Here is a 17035-nt window from a genome sequence, read left to right on the forward strand (position 1 = left end):
ACCCGCCAACGGGCAACATCGCCGTGTCGCGCGCGGGGTGGTTGGGCGGGAGAGCGGCGACGCGGCCGCCTCAGAGAGGGGTCGGTGTGTGGCACGGGTGAGTTGAGCGGGGCCTGGCAGCCGCCACCCGCGGCGGAGCCAAGGGACGGAATGGGGCAGCAACCCCCCCACCCGCACAGACGCTGTATTTTTCTCTTTCGTTCTCTAAGGTTTTTGTTTTCAAAAATTTGTATTTGTTTCCCTCTCTGGGGGAGATGTTAAGCAAATAACCACCGGTGAGGTATTCGCGCTTGTAACTGCTATACGAGTGCTGCCTTCTGCCCCTTCGGCCTTGGCAGAGCCAGTGCACACCTGTGGGATCGTGCTGCCCTCAAAGTGACAAACGTTAATGTGAATGAAGTTGCCAGCTCGCCCAGCCGCCTCTGTGGCCGTGGGTTTCATCATCCTTTCGCTGTGTTTCACAACAGTGAGGTGGCAGTGTGACCCGCTTGAATGTTGCTCGTTGGCATTGTAGTCATGCCTCCAGCATCTGCGAATGAAAATACAGCCTTGGTATTTTTTGTGTTCTTCAGGTGACTAAGGCTGATGCTTGCTGCAAAGTTGTGCTAGCTTAGCAGTGTCTGAGGAGAGAGTCTTAATATATGCGCATGTACACACCCTAGTGTGGATGCAGAGAGTTCTTACTGTTTATTTCTTGGTTTAAAATTCTTTGTGCACATTAGCCGCATTGGTGCCAATCGGTGTATTGTGTGTGTGTGTGTGTGTATATGTGTGTGTGTGTGTATATATATATATAGAATCATACTGGTAAAAATGTATACAGAAGAGGCCTAAAATGTATCACTTATGGTACTCACATTACTTCCCTTACACAAGGATTTAAAGCCTAATAAAAACTTACGTAGACATATCCAAACCAGTCTTTTTATATAGTGTAAAATATGTGTGATTCCCAAGTCTGAGAACTGTAATCTTTATATCTCAGCCTGGTGTGTGTTTAAATATGTTTCCTTCTGATGAGCGTGTCTCCTCTGGTTGGCTGGTGGCTTTGCGTGGTGTCGTTTCTTCCAAGGGAAAAAAGATCTTAATGAGCCTCTTTCAAAATTGCAATGTACATACTGAAGGTTTAACTTCAAGGTTAAATCTCTGGTTAACTAAACTGGCAGAAGACTTCTGGCAAAAAGGAGAAAATATGTATGGCTCTGTTTTGCTCTGTTTTTCTCTTTACAGATTTATTAATTGAGGCTTAAATTATTACAGATCATAGAAGCTGTCTTCTATAGGATGTTTGCAAGTGTAAGAACTTCAGGTTTGTTTGCAAGCTTTCAGGGACCGTGAGCAATGTATTGCATATGTTATTGAAAGCATTGGGGGGAAGTTAATGTCCACAGAGAGCTTACCTTAACATTTACTTAAAGTAGAAGTCTGGAACTTGTTGAGAGATGTGAGGGGTGGTGATTGTTGTTGTTTTGGTTTGGTTTTTTTCCTTAACTTTGTTTTTGTTTGATTTCAGGGAAAGCTCAGGCAGAAGGTGGATCAGCTCGGACATCACTTCTTATTTTAGTATCCATCTTCTTATCAGCTGCTTTCCTTATGTTCCTGGTATATAAAAATTTCCCACAACTTAGTGAGTAAGTATATAATGAAAGATTAATTTATTTGCTCTTCCTTCAGTATCAAATTGTAGAAAAGCCTACATGGGGTTACGTGATTTTTAAATTGACATTAATTAATTATAGACATCACCTTATTTTTTTTTTTAAAGGAAATTTTAGTTTATAACCTAGAATGTCAGGATACAATGCTTAATACTGAAGTACTAACTGATAGATCTGTATAAACAGAGGTATACTTGACCTAGGGTTTCTGTTGGACAGCTGAGTTACTCTGTTATGAAAAGTTACACCTTGTCACATTAGCAATGGTAACTATGTTCTTAACCTTCTTCAGCTGAGAGCCAAAACATGCTTGGTTAGGTTTATTTTACAATTCCTTGTCCACTGGTATAACTGCAGTCTGCCATCAAAAGGGGACATCCTTCTTCCTTCATGCCTAAGCTTCACGTTCTTTTTCCCATTTTTGTTGCATCTAGTACTTGTGCTGGAAAGACAGATAGTTTGACAAGATAGACGCCTGCTTCTCTTGACAGTTTTATTTTCTTTTAGTACTTAATTTTCAGTCTGATTAACTTGCTCGACAAACTCAATTTGCAACAGTCTGGCCACGACTGGTACAGAGGGAGAGAGGACGCTCAATTGTGCTGCCCAGGGTTGCACCAGATTAAGGTGTGACAAGAGATTTTGCTCTTAAAGCTTTGTTTGTTTGTGAGGTAAAGCTGTGCTACTCTTACTGCACTTCAAATGTTATGACCCTAGTGTTGAGGCAGTTACAGTTGTTTTTGGCTGAAATGCTGACTGCTGTTCAGTTGCCAAGGTCTGGTTGAAGTAATTATTTACTTTTGATTGGTACTTGATAAGAAAAAAAATCTCCTAGAAATGAAGCAGATTATTGTAATGAATAAAAAATTGTTTGCAAATATCTAAAATTGAGTATTTTCTAACAGAAACACAGTGCAAATATTAAGTATTCATCTGAGAGCATTGTCACAGCAATAATTGCGGTTTATATCCTGAGGTTGTAGTTTAGTAATGTAATGTATCTATATATTCTGTAAGTGCTTTTACTGTACTGTTTGACTATATTTACTTATTTTATTCCTGCTTTTTTTTTTTCTTTCCCCAGGGAAGAAAGAGAATGTATAAAGGTTCCTAGAGATATGGATGATGCAAAGGCCTTGGGAAAAGTCCTGTCCAAATATAAGGACACATTTTATGTTCAAGTATTAGTGGCTTATTTTGCCACATATGTTTTGTATCCTTTTTCTGATATAAAAGGCAATTTTGAAGTAGTCATATTTGTCTGAAAAAATAAATGAAAAATACAAACTTCTTGATCATGGGTAAAGAAGGCTAACATACATATATATAGACACAAATATTCCAAAATCTTTGAACGTAAGAAATATTTCTGTGTGTTTCAGTATACTTTTTGGGCTGTTAAGAAAGGAGGGAGTAGAAGAAAATTGATGTATGCATATATAGAAGTAGAAGAGAATTGATGTATGCATATATAGTAGTAAATGCTGTTGAGAATTTGCATGCAGCTTCACTTCGGCTGTGTTTGTCAGGGACGTTTTTAGCTTTGATATTAGTCTTGGTCTCATTCCACTGTTACGCTAACTTTTTAAATTGCAAACTGAATTGCCAGTTAGAAGTTACTGCTGATTCTAAAGGAAAACTGAGAATACTGCACTGCTCTTCCTTGAGGCAGTCAAAAGTGCCATATAAGAGTAATTTACAGAATATTTTACAGCATCTCTGAAGGAAAGTGTTTTGAGCCTTCTTTCGTCTCTGCAGTGCCCACATTTAAAAAAATAAAAAATCTCTATTTCCTTTTAGAGTGTACTACATTTCTGAAGTACTTTCTGTCTAGGGAGACAAAGGCTACCAGTGTTTTGTGTTAACTTCTTTCCTGAGTGCTGAACATATTAATTAATCATTAAACACATTCTTAACTGGAACACTTAACTAAAGGTTAATAACTTTTAAAAGTCGTATAAGAGGTCTGTGTCATAGCTTAATGCAGGAGGCTTTCATAACTCTGAGGAAAAGACAGTGCTGAATGTGCCATTAGTAATTATCCTCTAGCTTGTTCTTGTTGTGTTCACAAATAATAGATTTATGAAGAAAGTTAAGATGCTCATTTATATATTAACAGGAAGCAGAACAGAATGAGCTTATTGGTTTACTGAACTACTGTAGCAGCTGATGTGACGACATTTACTGTCTCGGCAGTAGACTGATCAGTTGACAAGCATGTTATTACAGCTGTCACAGAACCCTCACTCTTGCTTAGAAAAAGCTGTACTGGTTTTAATGGTCTTAATATTAAGGAGGATTATTTAACTTTTTGATATTTCAGTTAATTCAACTCAAAGTAAGTGTGCATTCTTTTTTTATTGCTTTATAAGACTTCTGTCCGAAGTGGGCAGTACATCATAGTCTCAAGTATGCCTACCAAGCCTTAAGCCCAACAGCCTGTTCACTTACGCTGCAGAAACGTAATTTTTAGCTTTTTGAAAAATTCTGACTGAAATTAGTGATCATGTTTCCTATTTATCTACTGGCTGCACCATGGCTATTTGTAAGAAAGTAGCAGTTGCCTTCATCAATGTCAGCCTTCCGTGAAACTCATGGGAGTTATGGCCTTGGACAGGAGCTCTGTGAGCTTTTCAGAGAGAATGGCTGAAATCAGCATAACTCTCATCAGCAATGTAAAATCAGAAGTGTGTGTTTCTTGTAATGTCACAGTAAATCCCCAGTGTTAATTGTAGCACAAACCAAGAGAAAAATGTAGTACAGCTTTTATTATCTAGTGACTTATTTTTGGATGTGTATGATGAAGCTACCCCTAGTTTCTCTGTGCTTCTACTTCTTGTGCTGCTTTGCAAATGTATTTTGAAGTAAAGATCTTTAAAGGCTATGTCTAATTATAGTTATGTTTTTTTTCATATTGTAATATGTATCCTAACTGCTTAGAAAATTAATAGTTGAGTAGCTTTTTAAAAAACGTGTTTTTTTCCTTAACTGAGATGTCTCCAGCTTGCAAACATTTGCTATCCCTGGATCTATATTTCTCAGTATCCTGTCAGGATTTCTTTATCCCTTTCCACTGGCCTTATTTCTTGTTTGTCTAGTAAGTATGGAAAAGAGTTTGTGAGAGCATGTATTTCTATCCATTTGGAATACAACCAAGCATCTAAACAGCTTCCTGTTTGAAATAAAGAGTCTGAGTGAAATAGAGGTACAAATGAGTTCTCATTCAGCTCTGTGACAATGATGTTACCTACAAAATTCACTGTAGCATTGGGTGGTGATACAAAAGAGTAAACTGTTTCTCTAAGTTTTCTTAATAATGGAGGCAACTGGGTGTGAATCAGCCAGAGTTTCCTTTACTTTGAAGTTGTCCAGCTTCCACCAGAACTTGATTCTAATTTCAAAACACCATTACTGCATTTTTGTTTTCCCACCGAAAAACCCATCTGTTTTAAAATGGCTTAAATACCCAAGAAGCTTAATTTATGATAGGAAATGTATATTATGGAAAAGCTTCAAAAAAATGTCATACGCAAAAGATGTGGTCATAATGAGCCTTGATACCTCAGAATGTGATAATTGAGTAGCTATGGAGGACCAAGCTGATGAGTTTTTAAGTCTGAATCTCTTTAATGCCATTGTGCCCCTTATTTGCAAAGCTTTCACTGTTCAATTTCTTAAAACTGCAGAAGCACTCAACATTGTCTACTTTGGATGTTAAAATTGATCTAAATGACTTGGAAATAAAGGAACTGCATAGGGCCAGTAACGTTCTTGGGGAGTGTGTATGATCTGCTGAAGGAGAGCTCTTCAGACTCATAGAAGCAGGCTCTATCCAGCCAGTGGAGTTAATAGGTATATAAGGACGTGATTATTTAATTTCTGCTCATTTTTTTCTCTTCCTGTTTTTTTTTCCCCAGTGCTCAGGACTTGGAGCTTCATTCTGCTATATGCTTTCATACCTAGTGGGACGTCCTGTTGTATACAGATATTTAACAGAAAAAGCAGTAAAATGGTCAGAACAGGTAAAGTTTCTAAAGATGCTGACATTTATGTTAACAAATGTGTAGTGGAATAGCATGGAAAACTAGGGGGTCTCGTGCTTATGTATCTAGTTATGAAGAAAGGATTCTGACTCCTTTCTGATGCTGTGTAGTTACTTTCTTTGAGTGTTTTTAAACAGTGGGGAGTATTCCTGATTTTATGGCATTTCCTGTGAGGAAGCTGTTCCCCTGGTTTAGCTAATGTCAATAGGAAACATCTCCAGTTTCAGTTTAAAGTAATAGCTTTCTAAGCATCAGAACTAATGAAAACTGGGTTTGTGATTTGGGTTTTTTTAGTAGGGGAAGATAACCCATAGCTGTATGTCTGATTGCAAAACCTTAACTTGAAGGTGGTGGTGTGGTTGGAGCATTTAGAAACTTTCTCTTACAGTGCCTGGTAAGGTTAGTTTCAGCAAGTGTTAATCATCAGGTGAAGTTAAAGATTTTTGCAGTAGAGAATCATGGTGTGATTAGTACTTGACTTCATGTTTCTTTAATATTCTGAAACATGTTCAGATCTTTTTTTTTTTCTGCAAATATGAAGTACAAGTTACTACTATACTCTGTTCAGGGTTTTTTTTACTCATGTAAAAGTATTTTAAACTTGTTCCTCATTAGGTAAGATGTGGAGCTGTGTCCTGCACAATTGACCTTATTAAATAGTATAGTAATATTTTGGTTCTTGACACAAGTAAATCTTAATATTGTGGTAAAATCTTGACACTGTTCTCTGAGAGGCAAATGGTTACTATTTCTATTAGTAGAATGGAGTATGTAATTTAAAATAACTCACTATTTCCAGGGTAATTGGACTATATCATGCTTGTGTTTTGAGGGTTAAGACATATTATATGCAGGTTTAACTAGTGTTTAAATATTTTTCGTTCACTAAGATTGAAAAAAACCACAATGGTATTATAGCAGGGCTACTGACTTTAGTGTTGCAATCAAAGCTGAAAATGGGAGAGAAAACAGGGTTGTGACTGGGGTGAAGTTGCTCCATGAGATTTCAGATGGCATTGCAGTCAGACCAGGCTTGGCTTTAGCTGTCTGGGGCCAGCTGATCACGTTCAGACTTTGGCTTAGTGTAGGTCTGTCAGGGTAGACCAGAAGTGGTGGGTGGCTTTGCTATCCTTACAACTTGCTTTGAGATAACAGTTCTTGTTTGAAAGGGCTGGTGTGCTAAAGCCAGGCTGGAAGGAGAAGAGGTTTGATGTAGTACTATTGTAAGGAGCTAGGCTAGACTTGAGAATATAAGACTGTAAATAAAGTTGGGGCTATTGTGGTTGCTCCGGGGTAAAAGTTAATGCTAGGCATTCTAATGCATGGGTAGATAGGTTTTGCAACTCTGCTGGCAGCAGCCACCTGATAAAATTCAGAGCCATGACCTGGGTATGTTTCCAAGTGAGGAATACAGCAGTGCTTCAAATTTGATCATGAGTTAGGACAGAATGGGTTGAGGAATGAAATTCATTGCTAATTCTTGCAAAAGCTTTAGGATCAGGATGAGGTTGCTGCACTAAAGTTAGGGTTAGGCCTGCTGCTGTGCTGTTTAAGTTGGCTGACTCAGATGCATCATCACCATGCTCTACCACAGACTGGTATTTCCAGACTAGCTTCAGTGCTGTTTAAGGTGATTCACTGGTGACTCTTCCTTGAGTCACTCATTGTTTAACTGATTTTTATGTTTGCAGCTTCTAAATTTCTACAACAGACACACAAAAAAACCCCAAACCCCTAACAAACCTCTAATAGTAAATCATGGTGTATTTTCAAGGCAGGGATTTTAACTTATTTTCTGTTTTGTTTTGGCAGGTTGAACGTCACAGAGAACACCTCATTAACTACATCATATTTTTGAGGATAACACCTTTTCTTCCCAATTGGTTTATCAATATAACATCTCCTGTAATTAATGTGCCATTGAAAGTATTTTTCATTGGCACTTTCCTAGGTAAGAATTCTGGCTAGTGAACTGCCATTTGGGGGTAGCCAGGAGAAGGGATATTGCTTGCCTTTGTAAGTGTTGTTGAGCAGAGATCCCCACCTACTGGACAGCCAAAACACTATTCCTTTTGTACTTTCCAGTGTGCAGAATTGACAGCATCGAAAGACTTTAGCAGTCAGGACTATTCTAATATACTGGATGAGGGGTAATGAGCCCAAGCCAATTACTTTCTTAAGGAAACATGCATTATATGAAGACTTGATTAGTTATTTGTTCCACTCCATGACTACAATACTTCTGCGAACTCCTATAAGTTCCTATTTTGAGCTCAGCATAGTTCTGTGAGGATGTATGTGACTTTGATCTGAAGGATTATTTGTCCACTTCCCACTCTGTTTTGTTCATCATAATATCTCTTCGTAGGAATGAATGCATAATTTAACTAACATAGTGCTAAACACTTTAGTTTTGTCATTGCATAGTTTTACAAATACTTTTTAATCTGGTCAGGAAACGATCTATATTTTCCCTTTATCCATTTCCCTAAAATCCATTTGTAGAGAGACAGCTTGAAATCTGCAGAGTCTGAAGGAGCAGAGGTTATGTTATTGGTCTTCTGTGTTTGAGTTGGTGTTAAAAGTATTAAAAATTGCATCAAAACAGTTCCTTTGTTAAGGGTTTTTTGCCTTTGTTACCTTGTTTGTTTAAGAGGGGTGTAAATACAAAATTCAAAGTCTGAAACTTTTTCTGTTAAAAAATGGGTGACCAATTTATGATTTCTTCAAATTTTTTCACCCTAATAAACGGGTTTTTCTTCCTTTGCCCTCCTACCCTTCTAATTTGCTGCTCCAGGTGTGGCACCACCGTCTTTTGTAGCCATTAAAGCAGGAACAACGCTGTACCAACTCACCACAGCAGGGGAAGCTGTTTCCTGGAACTCTGTTTTTGTGCTCATGATTCTAGCCATCCTCTCCATCCTACCAGCTGTCTTCCAGAAGAAACTGAAACAGAAGTTTGAGTAAGGATCAAACTGGACCAGAATTTCCCATACTTCATCTCAGGATCAGCACTTCTGATATTTGTATATTTGCTTTTCTATTGGATCTTAAGCAATTAAAGGGGAGGCTTGTAATTGATTAGAATGTCTTTAAATGAGCACATGGCCTAAAATGGAAGGAACTGTGTTCAGAAATGTACTGCGTATAATTTTGTAACCAAACCATCAGTGTTTTACTTTGGGAGAGTGTGTGTGACCCTCGGGATGAGGGAAGTGAAAAAACAGATGTAACAGTTTGCTCTTATATGCAGAGCAAAATATGTAATGTAGACATAAAGTATAGATAATGCTTTCCAAAACTTGCAGGAAAAAAAACCCCTTTAATTATTCAGTCAGATTTTGTAACATTCTCTTGTTGTAACATTCAGACTTGCATGTGATCTGGTCTGAGTACATTTCTCATCAGTAATATTTATTTCCTCTCCCACCCACCCCTTTTTGGCGTTCCAAAACCATAGCATAATATAATAACGGTGCTCACTCAGAAACAAAGGGTTTTTGCAGTACTTTAACTACAATGATATTCTCATTCTGATTGTTTACTTCTATTTATTAGTGCTGTGTGGATTTAAATACTTGAACCTACATCTGCTTTACTAACTGGATTAACACAGGCAAAGTGTCACATCGATCCTTCTTGTCCACCGTACAGTTTTATTCTGGGAGGGAATATAGGAAAGGAGAGAGCAGGTTAGAATTTTTATTGTGGCTTGCTGATGATTTTTAAGTTCTAATTTGAATTATTTAAATGTTATTTTGCCAATATTTCACTTGCATAGATTTATCCTGCCAATTTAAGAAAATGATTGTATGATTATATCAAACTTTCAGTTTTCAAGCAATTTAAAAATGTATAACTTTAAGCAGTGTAATATTACCATTTCTTAAGTAATCTGTAAAGAGTATAAAACTTTCCATTGCAGCTCAATTAGCTAGATATGTCAGGTACACAAACTGGTGCAGCTCTAATTAAAGAGCTGATTCCACATAAGGTTCAAAGCATCACACAACACGAGTCTCTTATGGCAGTGTGTATAAAATTGAAGGGATGATTCCATTGTTTGGTAAGTCCACAACTGGCAATCGGCAGCCAGCTATGACTCACCTTTAAGTAAAAGTGTGTGTGTGTGTGTATATATATATATATATATATATATGTATATGTCACTCAGTAAGGTATATGATACCTCCCCGTGTATGCTTATAACTCTTTTAGTTTGTTGTATTGTCAGTGGAATCCCATAAAATGAGGCCCTGATCAGCAAGGAACTGGGGTGTGCATTTAAGTTTTATCCTACTGAAACCAGTGCTGCTTATGTGCTCTAAATTGGTGCCCCTGAAGTACCTTGCTGAAATGGGAGTTGGCAAGTTAGCACATGATTCAATTCCAGGTTTTATCTGTCTGTATCCTCGTGTTAAATCATCTGAGATGTAAGAGAACGGTTCCGTAAATATGACAATGTGAACGGTACTGGTACCTTTAAAGGGTTTTGTTCTTTTTGTAACAATGTTAATTGACTCCTTCATTTCATCACAGTATTACATGTAAATATATAGTAAATATTATTGATACACTATTTGTCTTTTATTTAAATCTGGGCTGCACAGTAAGTGGTATTTTCTACATAAGTAGAAAAAGGAATTCACATCATAGAATGGTTTGGGTTGGAAGAGACCTTAAAAGATCATCTTCTGTTTGCAAGTTTATTGTAAGATCTTCTAGCTTCAGCAGTTGTTTTGTTATTTAGAATTGACTCTAAAAGCATTTAAAACTGAACAGTGATTATTTTTATTTCTGCAGTTCTAATGTCAGAGGTCATCTACCCAGGGGATTTATGCCATAAAAAACTAGAGTGTGAATTTAGCACTGTGAGCAAGTGTCCCATGGACTGTTGAGCTGTAGATTTACAGCCTATTTTTCTGCATATTTATTTTTCCATGCAGATAAACTCTTAGAATAAATTATCTACTGCTTTACTGTCCAGTGGCTTTTCTCAAAATTTGTCTCAAGTTTTGGTCGGTAACAGATGCTGTTGTAAAATCTCTTCTATTTTGTATAAAGCCAATATTTTGTTGGAACCTTGACACGGAAGAAGGAACTGAACTATGTTTCAACTTAATGTGAATCATGCTATCGCTTGCCATTTTCACTGTATTTCATTATATTTCACTGTGTAGCTGGGATCAGGCTATGTTACTGAAAAACCTGGTGTGTTTCAGCCATAGACTGGGTTCCCATCACAGTAGCTAAAAGCCTTAAGACCTTGAAAATGTTGAAAATAAGGTTCTTCCCTTTTGCAAAACCTTAGCTTTATTTATTTTTTTTTAACCTGACCCTTCTGTGTTTTTCTTCAGCTGCCAATGGTCTCGGGCAGATTCCTCCCCCACCAGGGCTACTTGTGAGGGTTGGGAGGAGTTAAGGGAGGATTGTGAAACAGACAAAAGAGCACTGTGCTGTGGAATATCCCACTACCCTATTCTTTAGGGAATCCAGCAAGCGATCCGAGAGATAGCTACAATCTTCTGACAGGAAAACAGTATCTGCCACAAGAAACCTGGGAAATCAGGAATATTCTTTTTTTTAATTGCAAGGAATTTTGAACGGTTCGGTGACCTGTTAATCTCTTGGAATTTTTTGTGATACCTGCATGGTCATTACTAAATGTCTCTTGCCCTTTCATAATAAAGCTATCCCAGAAAACATGAAACACTATTTTTGAGTACAATGAAGCATGCTGATTTTCCCACTAAGGTTCATTTTTTTTATTAACATGTTTAAAAGGGATGAGTTATTAAATAGTATTTTTAATGACTGATAAATATTAAACTGAGCTGATGACTACATGTGTAGATGAGATTCATTCTGTTTGCACTGTTACTTCAGAACACTTAGGTAAACTTTTTCTGTCTGAAAATTGTTTCTTACAACAGTAATTTTGAGAAGTTTCAGTATTTTGCACTGGAAGGCAGTGGAGTCTGTCTTGTTTTATCTCCTCAAATAGAACCATCTGCATAACTTACCTTTTTTTCTTTTTGCATGAATTCCTTATGGAAGGCTTCTGTGCTAAAGTTAATATTACGGCTTTATTCACCTTCCCTTGATGTTCTGTTATGTCCAGTTTTTGTTTGCCTTGTATGGAATACTGATGTTGAAAGCTTGCCAAAAGATTAAGATAAACGAGGTAAAAGTTAAAAAATGTCATCTTTGTTTAACAGTGGTGAACTGTGCTATTATGCAAAGTCAGATACGGGTTTAGTCGGTAAATAATTGTGAAGACTTTTGTGTATTGTTCCTGAGAATATTCATCATGTGTAGTTTATGATAACCTAGTTTTATGATAGTAACTAAAATACAGTGTGGATTGCTGTGCTTTGCATTAGAACTGAAGTATGCTGCCTGCCTTATGCCATGCAGTTTATTCTGGATTAAGCTGAACAACCCACAGAATCTACTCAACCAGGTAACTGAGGAAGGACTGAAACACGCAGCAGCTACTGTAGGTACATTTTTACAAGTGCAGGGACTAACTGAAACAGAAGCTGTTGTGAGAGCTGTTGCTACAGGAGTGAAATTCCTATCTGTAGTGCTCAGAACAAAGAGGGGGGATGCATTTCTTTATTAGTCATTCTTGCAAGTAATAGCATTGGTGTAATAACTCTGGGAATTGTGGGAGCTGAGGCACTAAGCAGCATTCCTTCTAGTCAAATTCCTCCATTCGGCACTGAACAAATCCTGTCCCATGAGTGCCTCTCTGTTCCTTAGCACCTACGACAGAGCCAGTGCCAGGAAAGAGAAGCAAAACTATCCCTTGAATATATAACGAACTATTTCTCATAATATGGGATAATCTCTTTTGCAAGATTACAAAATAGGGGAATTTTTGTTTTTTCAGAAGGCTGAAAAGAATACAGGTCAAATTATAGAAAGCTTTCCTTCTGCTGTAAATTGTGTGAGGTTTGTGAAACATTTTAGTGTGACAATGTTTAAAGGGAAATTAAAGAAGTTTTGACAGGAGATCAGGATCTAGAGCGAGCCTTTCAAATTTCCCTCAGAGAAGTCTTATTCTGATTATTTTTATGGCAAATTGGTATCTTGCAATAACACACATTTCTATCTTAAAATCAGCTGGTGGCTTTATAACTCCACACAAATTGAAAGAAGTTATGACCTATTAATAACAGCAATTAATATGAATCAAAACATAAAATGTTTACTAACGTACTGAAAGTCCCCTTTCTCTTCTTAAAAAGTATTCCACCTAGTGTAGTAATGTGTGTTTTATTGTATTATAGTACACAAGGAAGAGTCTGAGTCTGGATTATGAGACCTAAGGTCAATGACTGTTGTATAACCATGGAAGAGGCCTCATAAAAGTACCTTTCTGTAGCTAATCAAAACACAGAGAATTCTGCTTCTGCACATCTCCAGGACTTCCATGAAATCTTCATAGCCTTAAAAGGTTGGTAGACACAAGATTAGTAAGAGAGGAAAATGTGCCATAGTGGCAAATAGCTTTTAAAATCTGCATCAGAATCAAGATCTAATGTTATGGTCATAACTCCTGATCTTTTTTTTCACAACCCACTGCTTGAGCAGTTGTATCAAATAATCTGGACTTTGCCATGTTTACTGTACTTGGAAAAACTCCATGCCATGAAAAAGTGTTTTGAGCAGTCATTCTTATATTTGATTGTACTGTATTAAAATGATTTTTCACAGATAATATCCCTAGGGCAGAGCCCAGCCTGCCCACTCAGCTGAGTCTAGGTCAATCAAGCAAGTCTGTAATGATGAGACAGTTCTGAGGTGAAGCTGGAAATGCAAATCAGTAACACAAGGTCAGGATTGGGCCCAATAAGGGTAATCAGGGTCTGACACAGCCCAGCAGCCAGGCTTAAACAAACCCATGGCTGGTGGGGTTGAGACCCCAGCTGAGGCTGGTCAGGGCCGCTAAGGCCTATTACTGCTGTCAGGGCCCTCTAACAGGCAATTTCTATCTTGATTCTCTGACTTTGATGGGACTTATCCTGAACTATATTCTCTAATATCCTCTGATTCTCTTCCAGTGTTAAGGGGGATCCTAAATGCTCAGTCTGAGTACTAAAAAATTTATTAAGCAGATACAGTAAACTGGACATTTTGATACAGAGGCCCCCTTTGTGGATCTAGTTGTCTCAACTAAAGCACTACGCTAGCCAGCCACAAGTCTTCAAAAGAGACTTCAGGCGTAATCAATGTGTGACCTTGACTGTGTCAATATTGTGCAGTTTCCTGGAGACCTCTTGATCCTATGTTTGCCTTGGTCTTGACATCAGTGATGAAAATCAGAGTGTTATCTTCTTTATTTTTCATGATTCATTCTGCGGTCCAAGGAAGCCTCATGATTATAAAAAGTTCAAGCTTGTTCTGCTGTGGGGTGCTCTTGCAGGGGTTCCTAGGCAGCCACTGGGTTGAGTCTTGGGCTTCCTGCCAGTAGGAAGTGTGCAGGTCTTCTTGGTTGTCAGTGCCTTGGCCTTTGGCTCCAGGCCTCCTCAGGCTGGGGCACCATCCTCAACATGTGGAAGTGAAAGGAGTGGAAAAAAATTAAACCAGATTCTCACATACCCACCCTCTGCCTTCATCTTGGCTGTTAAACTCTCGGACCTCACCGACAAGCCACTGGCCATCTGAGGCTCTGAGAGGCCTTGTGGTATATACACCTCCACAATGGACCTATGACCTGCTCACAGGTTGTGCCACTGGAGCTGGGAAGAAGAGGGACAAGGCTGCAAGGCAGCCGAAGAAATATTCAGCACCGTGATGTGACAGTTCTCCGATCTGTGCCCTGATGTGGGAGGATGTGTGTTGGGTGACCTGGTATGCAAGCTGTATTCCAGAAGTCTGTTGCGTGGATATTGCTTACACCACATGCATTGTCATCAACCAGTCACAGCCAGTTTCAAGTGTCCAATTTTGCAGACTGGAGATAATTGCTTTAATGTTAAGTGCCACTGATTTTTTAATTTTCTTTAAGAATCCAGGGTAAATCTCATAGTCGACACCATATCCAATCAGCATCCTGACAACTGTGGCAATATGATTATGCTTTGAGCCCTGTTACCTTTCTCAGCTTACCTTATCTTGGGAAACAGCTTCACAGAAAAAGGGCAGATACCCTATTTCAGACCTTTTAAATTCTCTGAGCACTGTTGAATGAAACTGTAATTTCCTGTTTGGGTTTCTTACTGCTTATTAAATAAACTCTTCCAATAATCATGACTCTGTTGGCAAAGTAAGTCTGAATTAACTGGTATGTGGAATAATTAAGATATGTTCACATGAAGTTCTGCCTTCACTATATTTAAAAAACTTTATTCTCTTCGATTTAAGGCTTGGGCTTTAAAATCTCAGTCTTTGTCAGTGAAAACAGCAGCTGAATCAACAGTGATAGTCTTGCCAAAGAAAATGAATCTTTTAAATAACTTCGTATCTGCTAATACAGCTTTATGATTCTCTGGCTAAACAGGCCTGGTTTCCACAGCTTTCACAATTCACAGATTTTCCCAACATCGTAAAGAATACTTTCAAGATTCACAATGTATTTTAGAGTGTTGCTTCCTTACTGAAGGACATCTAAGCAATCTGCGAAGTTTACTGTCAAAATTGCCATGTTTTGGGTGTTTCCTGTGATGGGAACGCTGCTCAAGAAGGCTGACAGAATAAAGCTACTGGCCTTTGAATCAGATGTCACTGATGTTGCTTGTGGTCACTGGACGAGAGTATTTCAGAGGTTAAATAATCAGAGGGGAGGGAAGATACAATAGAAGAGAGACAGCCATCGACAAAATGGGAGAAGAAAGCTCTAGCTGTTTGGGTGCATCTACTGGATGCTTTGATTTAGAAGGAACTAGGCTGTAAGATGGCTGGGAAAGCTAAGAATTTATCTGACAAAGTAAGAACAAGCTTTTCACAGCGAAAAAATGTGGTGGCTCTTACCTTTCTTGATTAATTAGCCTTTTGTTGATTCTGGTTCATGCAGTTTCTCCCTTCTTGTTCCTTTCTCGTAGCAGTTCAAAGCAACTTTGAATCTCTTTGACTGAGACTCTTCTTTTAAAAAAAGTACTTCTTCTCCTTTTTGCACAGCAAGGTGTATGTATTTAAATATTGCTGTGCAACAGTATTTCTGGTAATCCTCTGCTTACTAGCCCATCTGGCTGTATTTGCTGGATCTTCTAAATACATTGTTACTGCTGAGACAGCTAAAGAGCAAGTAAGAACAATTTTTTTATTACCACATTTTACTCTTTGACAAAAAAAGCCCTGCCAATACATGCTCTGTTTCCTGAGACTTTCTTGCAAGTCCTTCTGAGAACCTCAGGCTATGGTGTTTGTTTATTAAGGGTTAAACTACACTACAGGCGTACTCAGAAATAGTTTACCACCCACTAAATACATCGTCCTTTGCGACATCAAAAGCAGACTGAGAAGCAAAATGTGCAAGAAATGGCTAGAGATCGTGGTTTTAATTTCTCTTCTTACAAGCCCTACAAGACAGGGAAGAATTCTGATGTGAAAGCCACAAATGGAGAACTGAGCGAGGAGAGGAAGGGAAACTGCTTATGGACTTGATTTCAGTCTTGTGCGGCTATCCCAGGCCTCTCCATAGTCACTGGAAAGATGTGCTCGCAACTCAGAGCACAGGTACACGTTACTGGTCCTTCAGCATCTCGGTTGGAGTTGTTTTTCCCCCTTTTTCCCTGGAGTTTTCCTTTCCATGTTGGGACAGAGGTGGAGGGCAGAAGGGGGATTTCACTCCTGCACTAGCCCAACTGTTAACAGTTATAGCTCTGATATTAATTCAAATAGAAGAAAAAAACCCAACAAACCGCCCCTAAACTCCAAAAACCAAACAATCCTAAAACCACTTCCCCTGCACTGACCCTCCTCCTCCATAACGCAGGCCAATTTCAGGGTACAGCTCCTCCACAAAGCTGTGGAGTCATGACAACCATTGGGGCAGCAGCCTTCAGCGAGAGGGGGAAGGCTTAAGTCCAGAAGTGCTGTCAAAGCACTCCCAACACTAAACCGTGCTTTGAGCGAGTCGCCCCTGACAGAGCCTTCCTGCCTCCTCTAACTGCAGAGAGGGGCAGGGCCTCTCCCAGGCTAAGGAGAGCCTCTGAGGGGCTCAGCCACCGACCCCCCGAAGCTTAGGCGGGCGCTGCTGTAACCACGGCCCCCTCGCGGTTTGACTGTGTCCCCTGACGGCTACTGGCCCCTCAGCGAGGGGACACCCACCCACCGCGCGCCTGGCTGTCCTCCCCCCCTCAAATTCTGCGCGCGCAGCGCCCCCCC

The 17035-nt window shown here is 39.0% G+C and overlaps 1 protein-coding gene across 1 annotated transcript in view; it reads left to right on the forward strand.

Moving 5' to 3' along the window:
• TMEM41B (transmembrane protein 41B) overlaps positions 1 to 9008 on the forward strand; it is a gene marked incomplete at its 5' end in the record, with an annotated part of 9768 nt that extends 760 nt beyond the window's left edge. Inside the window, 6 exons of the mRNA XM_010179700.1 lie at positions 1509 to 1631; positions 2743 to 2871; positions 4662 to 4755; positions 5576 to 5680; positions 7514 to 7652; positions 8499 to 9008. Of these exons, the coding sequence (XP_010178002.1) occupies positions 1509 to 1631; positions 2743 to 2871; positions 4662 to 4755; positions 5576 to 5680; positions 7514 to 7652; positions 8499 to 8668 (760 nt within the window). The remainder of the gene's footprint in view (positions 1 to 1508; positions 1632 to 2742; positions 2872 to 4661; positions 4756 to 5575; positions 5681 to 7513; positions 7653 to 8498) is intronic.
• Between the last annotated feature and the right edge of the window lie 8027 nt (positions 9009 to 17035).

This window comes from Mesitornis unicolor, unplaced genomic scaffold (assembly GCF_000695765.1).
Source record: "Mesitornis unicolor isolate BGI_N332 unplaced genomic scaffold, ASM69576v1 scaffold36912, whole genome shotgun sequence".
Classification (NCBI taxonomy): Eukaryota; Metazoa; Chordata; class Aves; order Mesitornithiformes; family Mesitornithidae; genus Mesitornis; species Mesitornis unicolor.